Raw genomic sequence first — 16649 nt, 5'->3', positions numbered from 1 at the left:
CTAGACTAAAACTGCATGGTGTGAGTTTAGCTAACCGAGCATTGTATTCTCCGTGTGTGAGCGTGTTGGGCCTGTACTAACCATGGATGCGTTTGTTCTTGCTGGATGGCGTGTGGTGCTGGTGTGGGGCTGGATGCTACAGGCATTGGTAAACTCTCCACTGCCGATGGCAAAGCCTTTGCAGATCCAGAGGTGTTACGCCGGCTGACGTCGTCGGTGAGCTGTGCACTAGACGAGGCCGCCGCCGCACTGACCCGTATGAGGGCCGAAAACACACTCAACGCCAGCCAGGCCGACAAGTAGGCATCTTTTCTCACACAAACACACATTTCTCCTGTTTATACATCATGATGCAACATTCTTGTTCAGCCAGCAAGAATTACTTCACTGTTAAGGCTTAACACAGAGCGATATTAAAGGATTAGTTCACTTTCAGAATGAACTTTTCTCATTTACATGCCACCATTTCAGAAACAAATTAAGGTTTTGAGAAAAACGAGCAGGATTTTTCTCCATATAGTGGACTTCTCAGTGGTACGCAATCCCAGCAGAGGAATAAAGGTCTTACCTTGCTTAACAATTGGTCATTTTCTTAAAATAAAAGGTTATATACTTTTTACCAACCAAAGCTCATCTGGGATGCAAACTTCTGTGGTTAACACTATATATATATATATATATATATATATATATATATATATATATATATATATATATATATATATATATATATATATATATATATATATATATATTTCAGGCTTCTCTAAAACTGCTGTTTGAAAGCTCGAACCACTGAGCAACTATATGAAGAAGAGTCCTGCATGCTTTTAAAAACTGGAGAAAGAAAGAAATGACCATCTTGAATGATGAGTAAATTATCATCAAATGTTCATTCTGGAAGTGAACGAATCTGAATGTTTAAAGCAGTCTTGATATGAAATTAGAAGCAGGTAGCTTCTCTAGGTCTTCTTGCTCCTTCAGTTAGAGTAGTTAGCTTCGCCTGCACAGTCGCAGTAATTGTAGTAGTCTGGTTATTTTTAGCCGTAGCCTGGCTGAGGCCTGCTCGGACGGCGACGTGAATGCGGTGCGGAAGCTGCTAGACGAGGGACGCAGCGTCAACGAGCACACAGAGGAGGGCGAGAGCCTGCTGTGTCTGGCCTGCTCAGCTGGATACTATGAGCTCGCACAGGTACTGTGTACAGACTTAAACTCGCACTATTGTTTTGTCCTTCCACATTTTTAGCCCTGAAGCTTTCATTTAAGATGCTACAAATGCATTTGGTTAAAATCTAATGCATTTGGTTGATTAAGTAATTAAAATATTAACTTGTCTGATTTGCTTTTGTAATTTCTGCACTTTTTAATGAACTAAAATAAATTAAATGCAATTGTTTTATTGCCACTCTTTAGATAAACAGCTAGTAACCATTTTAAGCTATTTGTAATTTCTGATGTTATGAATTATTAAAGTCAATTTCTTTTTTCTTCCCCAAATTTCTCATGGCCAAATTTTATATGGGTTATGTGTAGTACATGAAATTCCTAGGGGTGTATAGATACATGGTAATATCGAGAAATCACAATGAAAATGCAATGCATTCGCTGATATAAATGATATAAAGAGCGATTTTAAAGTTAGTTTTATCCAAGAGTCAGATTCCCACAAAATATCAATTGTTTTTATGTGCTACATCATGATTGCATATTCACGGCGGTGATACTACTTGTGAGCTGATTCACTTACCACAGAAAGACAGGACAAGCCTGTGAATGCATCATTATGCGACCAGATGCTTGTGTTGCGTACTTTGGTGTACATATTCAAAAATCTTTGCCCAGGTTGTGAATAATAGGTAATAAAGTTGTCAATAATGTTTGTTTTGGATCATCAGGAGCATTTTAACCAAGAGTAGGCCTAGATATATCATTTACCATATATTTTAGAGAGTACTAATATTAAACATTAATATGATTTTGAGATGATAGTATTAAGATGAATATTGTTAAGATATTGAGAATAATAATGAAACAATTTCATATCGCAAGTATCATTATATTTATATCTTATCTTGACTTGAATGAATTGTTACACCCCTAAAAATTTCAGCAGGTATTTCTCCAGTCACATGATCCCTCAAAAATCTTTCTTATAAGCTGATTTGGTGCTTAATCATATTTTGTAAAGGTGTTTTTTGATTTTTGAGAGTAATTTTCAGACAATGATCTTATAACTCTTTATTAAAGGGTCACTTGATTGATTTGTGAGAATCTTAATCTTTATCTATACATAGTCTATATCTGAAGATTCTTTACTTTCAGCGTAATTCTCACTACGTTTTCTGATTTTTCTATTTTGAACTAATATAATTGAATAGACCAATCATAAAAGTTTATGTACTGCTTTATTTCAAATAAATTTGACTAATAATTGTATATTAATATTTTAAAATGTTTTTAATAACATCTAAGAATAAACTGAAGGACTAGTATTTTCATCTGAAAGACATTCACAGTAAAGAACTGGGTAAAACTGAATGTGTAGCATTACATTGTATCCATGTATTAGGTCTTGATAAAATAAAATCTGTCGTTGTTAATCAATCAAAACATTGAATCATTCACAATAATTTTTTTTTTTATTCCGACCACTGTTCCTTTTGTACTTCTATGAACAGTTTTGTAAAGCTTTTCTTATTTTGTGTTGCTTAATCTGTTTATTGTATTTTTGTTTTAATTTTTAATTACAAAAATAAGAATACAGAAATCTACATTTTAGTTGTTAATATAGTAATTATTGTTAATGCAACTAAACTCATAATATAATAATAAAAAATGGTTTGCATATGAATATGGTGTTGTTAGTGATGAAGAAAATACACTATTTTAGTTTTAATATAAGAAGGACGTCTGGGTTAATTTGTGTATGCCCGCTTGTAGGTCTTGCTGGCCATGCATGCTAACGTGGAGGACCGAGGGATTAAAGGAGACATCACGCCACTAATGGCTGCTGCAAGCGGTGGTTACGTCGACATCGTCAAACTGCTCTTAGTGCATGGAGCTGATGTTAATGCACAGTCTTCAACAGGTACAACACCTTTTTTCTGAGCTTTTAAATAAGTGAAATGAAAGTGAACTTAAGTGGACCAAAAAGAGTAAAGTACGTTTTCAGTTGTGTTCAAGTCATTAAATGCGTGCTTGCCTTTTCTTTTCCTGCAGGTAACACAGCCTTGACATATGCATGTGCTGGAGGCTTCCTGGATGTAGTGAAGGTGTTGCTGAAAGAGGGTGCTAACATTGAAGATCACAATGAGAACGGTCACACTCCGCTGATGGAAGCGGCCAGTGCAGGCCATGTGGAGGTGGCTCGTGTGCTCCTGGAGTACGGCGCTGGAATCAACACACACTCCAATGAGTTTAAGGAGAGTGCGCTCACACTCGCCTGTTATAAAGGTGCGTCACAACAAAGATTGCAAAGATTGCATCTGTTGATAAAAACAAATTAATATCAGGTGATAAATGCAATCGTGAAATGTGATGAGCTATAGCTTTTTTTAATCAATTACAGATAACATTTTAATTTCATTATTATAGGTTCATAGATTTTTTATTAATGTGATTTTTTTTAGGTGTTCAGACATATTTTTATTATTTTTATTGTTATACTGTTTTATTGCAGAAAAATAAAGTGCCTTTGTTCCATATTAATCTTTTAAATATCTATATTAATCTCTAATACACCCTAAAGTAAAATTTGATGTTTTGACATTCAATTGTTTAATTTCTGTATTTCTATCTTAAGTCTATGAATTAGATATTATTTTTATTGTATTATTTTAATAGCAAAGCTAAAGAATTACAAAGTTGTAATGTGGTTTAAATAATTATTAATAATTACTATTTTAAGGATAAAACATTGACGTATGAAGATCCAATTTATTTACAAATTTTTAATTTCTGAATTATAATCAAATACAAACAATTTTTTTTTTACAATTATCCTTCATTATATATTGCTTTTTAAATTAATTATTGCATGAAAATTTACAGTACTTTCTACAAGATATTCTAAGGGGCCGATCACACTGAACACGCTTTTATGTTTCATGTTTCAAAAACGTAAGGCGTGCTGCAATGCCTTTGTGTTGACTAGAAAAAAAGAATCGGCTGCCTGTTGTGCACGAGTGTTTTTGTTGATATTGGTATCATTTTAATATTTAATAATAATGTGTTATTCAAGATTTGTAAATTCAGCTCCGGTTAACTCAAAACAGTAACCTCTAGTCTCTCCTCTATCTTTAAAAGTCTCTGTAGTCTTCTTGACAACACAAATACTGCAGTTACCTCAACGGACGCCTGGAATTGATTTAGGACTCAACGTAAACCATTTGAATGCAGAATGAAAAAGACACAACTGATGTTACGCGCTTTTTCCGCTCAGAGTTGTCTTTTTTTTTAACTGCAAGAGCACAGCGCGCAACGGCAAAAACGCAAGACGCGCAGGGCGTATAAGCAGCGCACAAAACGCTCACAAAAAGCATGTTCGGTGTGATCAGCCCCTAATGCTTTTAAAATAAACGCATAATCAAAATGTCACGTCAAAAACAATTAAAATGCTGTGTAATTTCTGAGTTCAAAACATTTTACCCTCACCATCCCTAATTTTAAGTTTGGTCTCTAAAATTTAATTGTTTCTTTTTATAATAAATACTTATTCAAAATATATACCTTAACTGGATAGAGATGTGCAAGTAATCACATTAAAAAATAAATAAAAGTAAATAATAAATTCCTGACTGTGTTTGTAAAAAAAAAAAAAAAAAAAAAGAAAAATTAATGTGACATTGATCGTATCCTTGTTGTTCCCCAGGGCACTTGGACATGGTCAGGTTTCTGTTAGAAGCAGGAGCTGACCAGGAGCACAAGACAGACGAGATGCACACTGCACTCATGGAGGCCTGCATGGTAACACCACCTCTTAAGTACACAGTCTGTAGGAACTTCCTCTGATGTTTGTGCAGGTCTTGTGAAGTCCTAATTCTCGTGGTTGTTCTTGTGTAGGATGGGCATGTGGAGGTGGCACGGCTGCTATTAGATAGCGGAGCGCAGGTAAACATGCCTGCTGACTCATTTGAGTCGCCTTTAACGCTGGCTGCCTGCGGGGGCCACGTGGAGCTGGCAGCGCTTCTGATCGAGAGGGGGGCCAACCTGGAGGAGGTGAACGATGAGGGATACACGCCGCTGATGGAGGCAGCTCGGGAGGGCCATGAAGAGATGGTAGCACTGCTCTTGGCACAAGGTACTGGGGAATACAACCGTCAATGAAGTAACAAGTTCACTTGGGCTGCATTTACACAAGTGAATATGGCCCATGTACGTGTAAGCAAGAAAAGATCACATGAATTCCGATCTGTGCCTGTGTGTGTGCAGTGTATGCAGGTAGATTGGATTTTCACCTGTCAATGCGAGTCGCGCATCATCAAAAACTGTAGCGAATGACGTCAAGTCTGACACTTTCTTTTTCGAACAGACTTCAGTCCCATACATTAAATCTCATACACAAGGACTAAAAAAAGCTAAAAGAGAGAACGAGGGATAGATCAACATCCACCACATAACCAGTATAAAGCTGTTGCATACTTCACACGGCATAAATCACGCCTGGACATGCATGGACATTACATTAAGATGCATACAGGTTTTAAAAGGGCCAGATTAAAACAAGATGGCAAAATGAGAACTTTTCTGTCAGAAACTATTGTAAAACAACCTGTCAAAAAGAATAAAAAATGAAACCCTGTGAACACATTAAATATAGGAATGGAGAAAAGAGGGCTTTTTTATTATTAACTGTCCGTCAGCACCCGCTCGTTTTTCCGTGTCATTGCGCCTTTGCCTTGTGCTGCATAGATGCAAAATTGGAAACAAGTCACTTTTAAAACATAATGTAAGCTGGTCATCAAAAAAATCAGATACAGTCACCAAATTGGAATTGACCGTCAAGATCTGCAGTGTAAATGCAGCCTTGTAAAAGTTATAATACCTCCAAACGGGTGGATTTGACATTTTTAATACATGTATATAATATCTGTATTTAAACTATAGTTGGGCATTGATTTTTTTATTTATTTTTTTATCTAGATTAAAATTGCTCATTTGAATTCTGCTGAAGGCATTCAAAGTATGTGTGCAACCAAATAATAAGTCTTTGAGAACGGGTTTCTTAAGCTAGGTGGCGCATTAGACCAGGGGCTCATCTCCTGTTTCCAAAATGCATCACTGTAACTGCTTGAGAAACTGTTCTACTATGATAATTGGTGATAAAAATAAGTTATGTTCAATAAGATGTACTTGTGTTTACTAACTGTTTATTCAGTTAAACATTAATTTTGATCTGTAGGCCTACATAAGCTCTAAGGCAAGTTCACTGAGCCCTGACAGTGTATCAAACATCGAGTATCATGGGCAATAGTACTTAAATAAGATTTTAATATGATTAAAACAATTCTCTGATTAAGAGTTTTCTATGTAAACAGTGATTTTTTTATCACCTTAATGCGACTTAAGTCATAACTGAACTAAACAGAATGGAATTAAGACGTGGAGTATGCTTATATTAGTGGCATTACTGACAAACTATTACCATCATGTAGGACTTTTCGCCATGTTTTCCGACAAGATCCACACAGGTGGCTGTCTTTAAAGCACTGCACGCGCACACAGACACACGTGCACACACACACACCGCGAAATGTTGAAGTTTTTTTTTTTTCATTTGGTGTGCGTTAAATTCTATAAGTCCTTATTCCTTATTTGCGTCTAATACCTCAGTTTGTCATAGGTGTGAATGAAATTTTTATGAGTTAAAGTAAAACTGCTGAACTGCAGTTAAAGTCAGGGATACTGCTGATTTGATTCAGAAGGCCACTTTTTTTGTCAGACGGCTCACCGGTGAGGTATACATCCTCGCTAAAATATTAAGGTGAAAGTCATCATAGCTTGCATAGAATAGACCCAGCTCCCAACCCAATTTTAAGAATAGATTAACGGCGAGATAATTAAAATCGCGCAATAAGATTCTCGCGTTAACGCCGATAATGGCCCAACCACTAATTTAAACATAAATGATTTTAAACCCTCATACAGAAGAAAGCTGTATGGGCCGTTCATATGTCGCGTCTTTGCATACTAATTTTTATTATTTCAAATGTAGATGCACACCAAGAACACACAAATAGAGAGAGGAAGTGGAAACCCTCCAGTATTTTTCACATGTGGTTTAGAGTCGACATGTGAATGCCCCCATAAAACAACCAAGCACACACAAGATGATGCAGTTCTTGTTACTGGGCATGTTGCTGTTTGCCACTAGGTGTATGGTATATGCCTTGCTATTTTGGTAACTTTAACACTGGAATGTTAATCAATGTTCCAACTATATACCGTATACCAATACCGTACCCAACCAAAAGGCTCAGTGGAAATGGGCCATGATAGACAGGTAATTTGGTATGAGTTACTGCTAAATCTTACACTGTCTTACACTGCATTGTATTATAGCTATTGTACTGGCTCTTGTGGGAACAGTTTGCAAATGACAGTAGTTTGAGTACAGTATTTTCACAAATCAGACTTTACCCTTGCTATCAATGGCTTGCCATGACCTACTTTTGTGGTTCTTGTTTTTGTCAAACATCTCAAAAGGTGGAAACATAATTTTGTTGTTTGTATTGGTCATTCTAAACTGCGGTTTACTCATTTTTGGGTTATCTTGCTTCAAATTTCTCACTCGTTAACTTTATGCTACTTTATTATATCTGACTTTATGGACTGCACATGCCAAAATCCTGTGTTAAGCTCCTGGCTTGCAAAATTGTGATTTGTTGGAAAAACACAGCCTGTTTACAAAAAAAAACCTGTTGTGTTGCACATCCACATATTGTAAATTGCTGACATCTATGTAGTTTCTCCTGATAAAACATTTCAGTAAGGAAGAGGTCATAGCTGATGACATTTTCTGTGTGACACTGTGGTGTCCTCCACTAATTGGCCACTATTTAAGAAAATTGGTTTCTTATCCTTTTTAATTTAGGTTTATATATTTCATTGATTTAAATATGATGCTGGTTTTGGAGCAAGAAATATTGACCCAGGGTTATATGCTGTATAAAAAGCCCTAAATGATTCAATGTCAGGATTTCTTTATACTTACAAACTGAGTGATGACTTGTTTTATTTTAGGTGCAAATATTAACGCTCAGACAGAAGAGACGCAGGAGACTGCGTTGACTCTGGCATGTTGCGGAGGCTTCCTAGAGGTGGCGGATTTCCTTATTAAAGCTGGGGCGGACATTGAGTTGGGTTGCTCCACTCCGCTCATGGAGGCTGCACAGGAGGGCCATCTGGAGCTGGTCAAATACTTGCTGGCTGCTGGTGAGGCCTTGCTTCTGATGTAATTCTTGAAAATATTTTCCTTTGTCTGTAGCTCAGTATGTTCACACACATCTTTCTCTGTGTTTAGGGGCAAACGTCCATGCCACAACAGCTACAGGTGACACAGCTCTCACGTATGCCTGTGAGAACGGACACACGGATGTGGCCGACGTGCTGCTTCAAACAGGGGCTGATCTGGTTCGTGGATCTCTTAATTTTTATACTACTGATTTTGGACTTTCACTATTATTATTGACTGGTGTTTTTGTTTTTAGGAACATGAATCAGAAGGGGGCAGGACTCCACTGATGAAAGCAGCCCGAGCAGGACACCTGTGCACTGTGCAGTTTCTCATCAGTAAAGGCAAGTTGCAGTGTTCTTAAACTGAGCTGCAGCAATCAATCAGTGAGACCAATAACACATGAGAATAAAAACTGTCAATAATGAATTATCACAAATATTATATATATAGCTTTTATGCAGAATAAAATTTGCTGAATGCAGACATGATTCAGACATGAATGCAAATATCATCAGTAAGTAGAAAAAATGTAAAATGTTTAAATTGGTTCCTAAAGATGCAGTTTAATCTTGCCAGCCATATTTCAAATAAGCTATTTAGTATCACTATTTTTGTCACTACCTTAAAGGTTCTCGGTTGGTAATGTTTCCTTCATTTGTTTTCTCAACAAGACTTTGTTTTCTATTTTGTGATTTTTTTTTTTTGTGTAACATTTATTTGTCCAAAATACATTAAAAAAATTATGTTGTGAAATTATATAAAAGTTTGTCACATTTTGATATCAGTGTTAAATTAAACTTACTAAAGTGAACTTGTATAAATGGCATCTTGCATACAGATGAAGTAGCTTTAGTTGTATTAAAACTTCTTTATTTAAAATAGAAGTCTTTTCTATTACAGCATGTCTTTGCTGTCACTTTTGAGTAGAGCTGCACGATTCTGGCTAAAATAAAAAAAATTTTTTTTTTTTTTGCTTGAAACAAAAATCACAATTTTCTCACAATTCTGTAGATGTAAGATAAAGGTTAATGTGAATAGGCTATTATTATTGTTATTTCTCAAGCATATGGTAAGATAAACAATAATAGATTTAGGCCTATGTGTAGATCTACTATTGATTAAAATGCTAAATTTTATATAGACTTGGAAAGGTAAAAAAATTTTTCTGGTTGTTAATTCACATTAAAGTGAACACATCACGATATAACTGTTCATAATTACAAAGTTGAGTTATTATGTTTGAGACATATGCTTGTTTTTTTTGTCATTGACAACATTATTATACCATTTTTCCTCACTGATAAAATGAGACATTTGTCATTATCAGATTCCCTCTTTCATTATATTCAACATTATATAGGCTACAGTAGTTATACTGACCCAGTAAACATTTATTTTTAAGCACAACCCTATGTGTTCGTTATGACAGAAAAAATATCAAATGCTTGCTGTAATCATAACTGTAAAATGCAATGTTTGGTTTCGCTTTCAGTGCGGAGTGCACTCATGTCATGGTTGTTTCTTGGATAGAAAAAAGCACTTGCATGCAAATCATACTTCCCCTCGGCTCCTGCGAATTTTACAACTTTATTAGCTGTTATTCACAGCCTAAACGGGTTCTATTCACTTAAGTAGATCTTGGCGGGCACTTGCGTTTCCTCTCGGTAGTAAACAAATATTTGGGTGAAATATACCTTTTAAATACAGTATGCGACTCTTTTAACGCCATTTGGATGTGTCCAGACATTGTGCATCTGCTTTCGCTTCCCTTCTGAACTTGAAAATATAATTGGCTGAATCATAGGAAAGCTGAATAAAGATCGTGTGTAGGGTCGAATCAAGATCGCAATCTTTTTCTGAATAATCGTGCAGCCCTACTTTTGACTACATAAATTTACTCATTTTTTTCAACTTATTTTTTTCAGTTGTATATCTCATGGAGCATTTAAAATTAGATGTATAAGGCGTATCTCTCTGATCAATTATATGCCCGCTTCAGCCCTCATAGTTCTTTATTTTGCATTGTTTGAAATTCAGTTATCCCTGTTTCTGCAGGTGCTAATGTAAATCGAGCAACAGCCAACAACGATCACACAGTGGTTTCACTAGCTTGTGCTGGGGGCCACTTGGCTGTGGTGGAGCTACTGTTGGCTCATGGTGCTGACCCCACACACAGACTGAAGGTGAGGGTATCAGACAGTGAAGCTGTCCAGATGGTCATGGCTGCTATTTGGTGGCACAATCTCTGGCCAATCCTCTGTGTTAATTAATTTCTTTTACATCCACAGGACGGCTCCACGATGCTGATTGAAGCTGCTAAAGGTGGTCACACTAATGTGGTGTCCTACCTGCTAGACTACCCAAACAACATTTTGTCAGTCCCTGCCCCAGACCTGTCCCAGCTCACACCACCCTCTCATGACACTTCTCAGGTGAGCTGAAACATGCTTTACTCTCTTCAACAGTCGGAGCATCACTACAAATTACCCTCTTTTATATGAAACCTAATGTTTTTAGGGTATGTGCTATGAATAGTGTAACAGTTTGTACTTTTATATAATTGATTGTCGATTTCACTTGACATGCAGGCCCCACGAGTCCCATTCCAGGCCCTGGCTATGGTGGTGCCCCCCCAGGAGCCAGACAGAGTTCCCTCCACCATCCCCACACCCCCACCCGTTACAAGCAAAGGTTAGATTTTAATGAAATCAGCTAAAAGTGTATTTCAAAAATGACAAAGCAGTTTTTAAAGTCAATATACCCTAGTTTTTTTATCATTTGCATGTGTAAACAGCACAAATGGACATGAATTTCTGTTTTTCCACATTAGTTTCAAGCTACACATACACAGCTTTACACATGGTTTGAAACCCTTTTTTAATTCAATCAGTTATGTTTCAGATTGGAATTTTTTACATTTTAAACTTGTAAACTTGATAGACACTGTTATATAAAGTGCTGAAGTGCAACATCAGTACCTTAGAGAATGTAAAAAACACCACAGGATTTACAAATAAGATCTGTACAGTTATAATACATGTTGTTTAGAGTAAATCATTTTGGTCAGATTTTAAAAAGATGCATTCACATAGTCTTACATTGACATTTTACTGTATTTTTACCATGGTCAGATTAGTTTACTGCTACGATGTTCATGCACAGAACTTATGATGCTTGACCGATATCAACTTTTTGGGTTTAAGCGTTAGTCTTGTTTCCCTTCTAGGTGCGTCCAAGCAGAGACTAAGCTCCCTTCAGAGCAACTCTGTGGCCTCGGGTGGCCTAGACTCCGACCTACTGCCGCCCTTCCACCCCTATCAGCCTCTGGAGTGCATTGTTGAGGAGACAGAGGGCAAGCTGAACGAGCTGGGCCAGCGCATCAGTGCCATCGAGAAGGCCCAGCTCCAATCGCTCGAGCTCATCCAGGGTGAGCCGCTCACCAAAGACAAGATCGAGGAGCTGAAGAAGAGTCGCGAAGAGCAGGTGCAGAAGAAGAAGAAGATCTTGAAGGAGCTGCAGAAGGTGGAGCGGCAGTTGCAGCTGAAGACGCAGCAGCAGTTCACCAAAGAATACATGGAGACCAAGGGGCTCAAGGAGGAGCTGGGCCAGGCGGCAGGGGTGGAGATGCCCGGCACCCCCCTGCCCTTGCAGGCCACACAGCTGGGCTCTGACAACGAGTGTGAGGGGATTCACGAAAAGGAGGACCACAGGCCCACCCCCACCAATGAGGAGGATGAAGACGAGGAGGAAGATGAAGACGACATCGACTGTGCCAAGCTGCCACAGGTGAACACCATTCTGCAGCCACCGCCGCCTCCTCCGCCTCAGAACCAGGTCCTCCAGAGCCCCCCTCTGCAGACCAGCTTCGTCCCCATCCAGCCTCTGACCCCACAGCTGTCCACAGATTTCAGTAGCGCCGAGTACCCGGGGAGCAGCAGCCCAGACCTGCAGAGGGTGTTGCTGGGCCAGCCACTCACCGGCTTGGGCCCGGGGCTTCTTGCACAGGCATCTGACGGACTCATGGTCGCCACACCTGCACAGACGCTCACAGATACGCTCGATGACATCATGGCGGGTGAGCTCACTGCTACTGTGGCTTCCTTTCAGGATGTCGACCAGTGATAAGAAATGCAATAACTGTTTTAGCGTTGGGAATTAAAGGGGTAGTTTTCCAAAATTACGAGGTAATTCAAATATGTAGGCTACCTCAAGCAATTTCTGGTGTATGTGACTTTCTTGTAAGGCTAATACAATCAAAGTAACATAAAAATGTTGCTAGATCTTCTAAGCTTTAATAAAGGCAGTAAATGGCATTCCAGGTTTAATGCTAAAAAATTCTATATTCTTCTATATTGCTCCACACGGCTTGTGAAGTGAAGTGACGTTGTTGTTAGAAAAAAAATCTATATGTTTTATTCTTAGTTAACCATAATCCCTCTATTATATTAATTGAGGGGGATTAAATCATGTCATTTTAAATTGCTATTTTTATTCATAATTAACAATATTTGTGTTTAACTTAATGTTTTAGAAAGTACAGTGGTCCCTCGTTATTTGCGGGAGGAACATTCTTAAAACAACCCTCATAAGGCAGAATCCGCGAAGTTTTACTTTTTTTACAATCATTCTAGATGTAAGGCTGTAACACCCCCCACTACACACTTTATACACTTTTCTCCGACAAGCATTAACATTTTTACATTTTGCTCTCATTTAAACACTCAAAGTTCAAACCCTCATAGAAAAATAAGTCTAGTATTATAGAATTAAACCAAAGATCAAAACCGGTTGATCTGCATTTATTTATTCCACAATGGTGTTCTACAGCCATGTAACTTTTACCTTCCTTTAGCATGTCCAGAAGTTTTTGTGCAGTGGTTAGCATATTCCTCTACCTTTTGTGTGCTACCGCAGATGCCTTTGATGGTGCAGAACGTTTCGTAGACATTGCAGGGAGACAACGCAATGCTAAACTTGCAAACATACAGTACAGCACTTCAGAGTCACACTGCTAGCGATCGAAGATTTATGTAAATTTTGGCAAGCTGAACGCATTCTGTTCGGTGGTGTGTTTCCTAAATAATGACATAACTCACAGCTGAACTATCATATAGTATGATGCATTGTTTGGGAAAAGAACGATGTAGTGATGAGTGTTTCCCAAAACCCATAGTTTTCTGTCGCAGATCCATCGTTTGAACCACGTTAGTTATAACATAAAAGACCCATAATGATGCTCTAAACGGGATGGTAACAACTTCTTTAGAGCATAATCCCATAATTTCTTTGTGAAAATTATATTGTTTTACACACACATAAAAAAAAATCCAGTATTAGTGTTGGTAAAGACATGCACTCGCTTTCCATATTAATGAAATATATGTAAATGGCAGATATAGAGCCTGTTTCTTTTACAAATATTATTGAGAACATTACAGTCTATTCTAAAACATAAAATCACTAAGAAAAGCTAACAAGTATTCTAATCTTATATATAAATAATACAAATAAATAAATAAATAAATAAATAATGAGATACTAATATTAATATTAATAATGATAATTATTATTAAGTAGGATATTGTTTATTTAGGTTTTATTTTTTGAAAAGTCTACTTTTACAATTTATTACATGCAAACCACTGCAGAAATGTTCTAACCAACAGGCCCATGTCATATACAGTACATATACTTAGTAAATAATCTACTATAAATTAAAAGCATTAACATTAATATGTTATTTGTTTTTAAAAGCTTTGGAGACATAACATACATTCTGCTTTTAAACAATAGGTCACCTGCATTTTAAACACTAAAACCTGAACCACACTGTTCCAGTTACTATGACCATTTATGTGAAGCTGCTTTGATACAATCTACATTGTAAAAGCGCTATACAAATAAAGCTGAATTGAATTTAATTGAATTGAATTGAATTGAACTGTAGCTTTCATCATGAGCCACGGCTGTTCGAAATGACATCAGTGTTTTCAAAGTGCACTGCAAAGGGAGCGCAATTGTAAACATGAAGATCACTAAAACTGAACTGTAAATATAGTTTAAAAGCAAATTACACCCAAGATTGATGACAATTTTTTTTTATCATTCCAAGTTTAAATGTTGGAATGTTCTAGAGGAATATGGCATAGGGGGATAACTGTGAATACAACACAGCCAGGAACTATCTTTCTAACCAAAGCTCTAGAGGTGTAGTTGCAAGCATACAAGTTTGCGACACAGTTTCGAATGTTTGTTGGAACGGCGGATTTGGGAAATGCCAAATCAAGAAACTGTTTGTAACGATGGAACTTAATTAGCTTATGACCTTAGTTAGCTAAAGATGGTTTTCTGGTTTTCGGGAAAAGTGAATCGTGTTATAGCAAGGGATCACTGTATTAAAATTTACATTTATTTTTCTTTTCTTTGCTGTTAATTCAACCAAAAATATTAATGACTTCTCTTATATATATATATATATAAGAGAATAATCACATTCACGGCCAATCAAATCCTTTCTAAGTTAGTTGCCATATGCCAAAGCAGCATTTTATATTTTAAGTTATTTAAATAATAATGCCAAGTATAAATATTAAAAAGAAACCAGCCAAGAACAAAGTTGCTTAAACTATATTTAAAGCTAAATCTAAATAGAAAAAAAGTGCAAATGTTATAAAAATCATTCTAAAATATACCTGGTCTGACTGTCTTTGCAGCTGTGAACAGCAGAGTGCCTGTGGTAAACACTACAACTTCGCCCTCCCCTCAGCCCTCCGCACAGACGCCCATCAACACAGCCTCCCCACCCTCCATGCTCCCTCTCTACCCCTCCGTGGACATTGACGCACATGTAAGTCAATCTTCTTCACACAACAACAGCAATCATATAGCACAAAAGACAACATTTGTAGATATGATAAAACTGTCAGATACGTATTTGTTTTAAGCATAGCATCTTAATATTTGTTCTTGACAGACTGAGAGCAATCATGACACAGCGCTGACCCTGGCCTGCGCAGGGGGCCATGAAGAGCTTGTCTCAGTGCTCATTGCGCGTGGGGCCAACATTGAGCACCGGGACAAGAAGGGTAAGAGGCTGCTTCATCATTTTCACTGATGTATATTGGTATGGTGAACTTACAGAGATATTGAGTGTCGTTGTACATGTCTGCCCACAGGATTCACTCCCTTAATCCTAGCGGCCACTGCAGGTCATGTGGGTGTGGTGGAGATCCTACTGGACAAGGGAGGTGACATTGAAGCTCAGTCTGAGAGGACCAAAGACACCCCTCTGTCCCTCGCCTGCTCGGGTGGCAGACAAGAGGTACGCAAACAGCTTTCTTTTAGACTCTTCACCAATTAAGCTAATCACTTGTGTGAATGACGAGATGTGCAAAGCATGAATGGATTGGTGTGGTCCACTTATAGAAATTTTGATTTATGATTAAAATGTTTACAAAATGCCAATAAACCAAAGACAAAGTTTTTTCCTTGTGTTTTAAAAATTTCACATTTACATTTTGAAAAAGGATCTGCTTGTACCCATTTGTGAAAACAGATAAAAATGCTGTACAGTCATCCCTCGTTATTCGTGGGGGTTACGTTCTAAAAACCATCAGCATTGAGCAAAATCTTTGGAGTAGTCCGCTTTATTATTTACAGATATTCTAGATATTTTAAGGTTGTAAAACCTCTCACTACTCACTTTATACACTTTCTCAGACAGGCATAAACATTTTCACACTTTTCTCTCGTTTAAATGGTATCAAAGTTTAAACCTTTGTAGAAAAATAACACCAGTATTATAGAATAAAACCAAAGATCAAATCTGTGACACGGCAGAAATATCCGGTGTATTAGAAGATTTGTGCGCATCTAGTGTGCGACCTCCTTTATGATGATTTTAGTGCACAGTTACAAACCCTTTTCATATCCTTGGTAAAACTCACACTGCTAGTGATTGAAGATTGGTTAATTTGCAAGCTGAACACATTCTGTACTGTAAGGAGACACGGAGGAGATTGATCCATGGTCAGCCAATCAGGATGCAGAACACAATGCGCTGTAGAAAAAAAGCATGTCAATATGTGCAAATAGTCCACAAAACCGCGAGGTGCATTACGTTGTAGCAAGGCGCATCACGTTATAGCAAGGGATCACTGTATTGTGTATCCCAGGCCTGTATTTGGTGCTGTAA

At 37.4% G+C, this 16649-nt stretch overlaps 1 protein-coding gene across 5 annotated transcripts in view; it reads left to right on the top strand.

Moving 5' to 3' along the window:
• The window catches only part of ankhd1 (ankyrin repeat and KH domain containing 1), a 74491-nt gene that overhangs the window by 44507 nt on the left and 13335 nt on the right, over positions 1 to 16649 (top strand). The window contains 17 exon segments of one of the 5 annotated variants that reach the window (NM_001199768.2): positions 143 to 299; positions 1045 to 1192; positions 2941 to 3088; positions 3220 to 3453; positions 4871 to 4965; positions 5062 to 5299; positions 8242 to 8433; positions 8522 to 8631; positions 8709 to 8796; positions 10511 to 10638; positions 10744 to 10887; positions 11044 to 11146; positions 11682 to 12073; positions 12140 to 12530; positions 15169 to 15302; positions 15429 to 15540; positions 15631 to 15776. In NM_001199768.2, the coding sequence (NP_001186697.2) occupies positions 143 to 299; positions 1045 to 1192; positions 2941 to 3088; positions 3220 to 3453; positions 4871 to 4965; positions 5062 to 5299; positions 8242 to 8433; positions 8522 to 8631; positions 8709 to 8796; positions 10511 to 10638; positions 10744 to 10887; positions 11044 to 11146; positions 11682 to 12073; positions 12140 to 12530; positions 15169 to 15302; positions 15429 to 15540; positions 15631 to 15776 (2960 nt within the window). 5 annotated transcript variants of the gene reach the window in all.

This window comes from Danio rerio, chromosome 21 (genome assembly GCF_052040795.2).
Source record: "Danio rerio strain M-AB ecotype USA chromosome 21, GRCz13ab, whole genome shotgun sequence".
Taxonomy (NCBI): domain Eukaryota; kingdom Metazoa; phylum Chordata; class Actinopteri; order Cypriniformes; family Danionidae; genus Danio; species Danio rerio.
The sequence above is the reverse complement of the archived record's forward strand: the minus strand, read 5'-3'. Positions and strand labels throughout refer to the sequence as shown.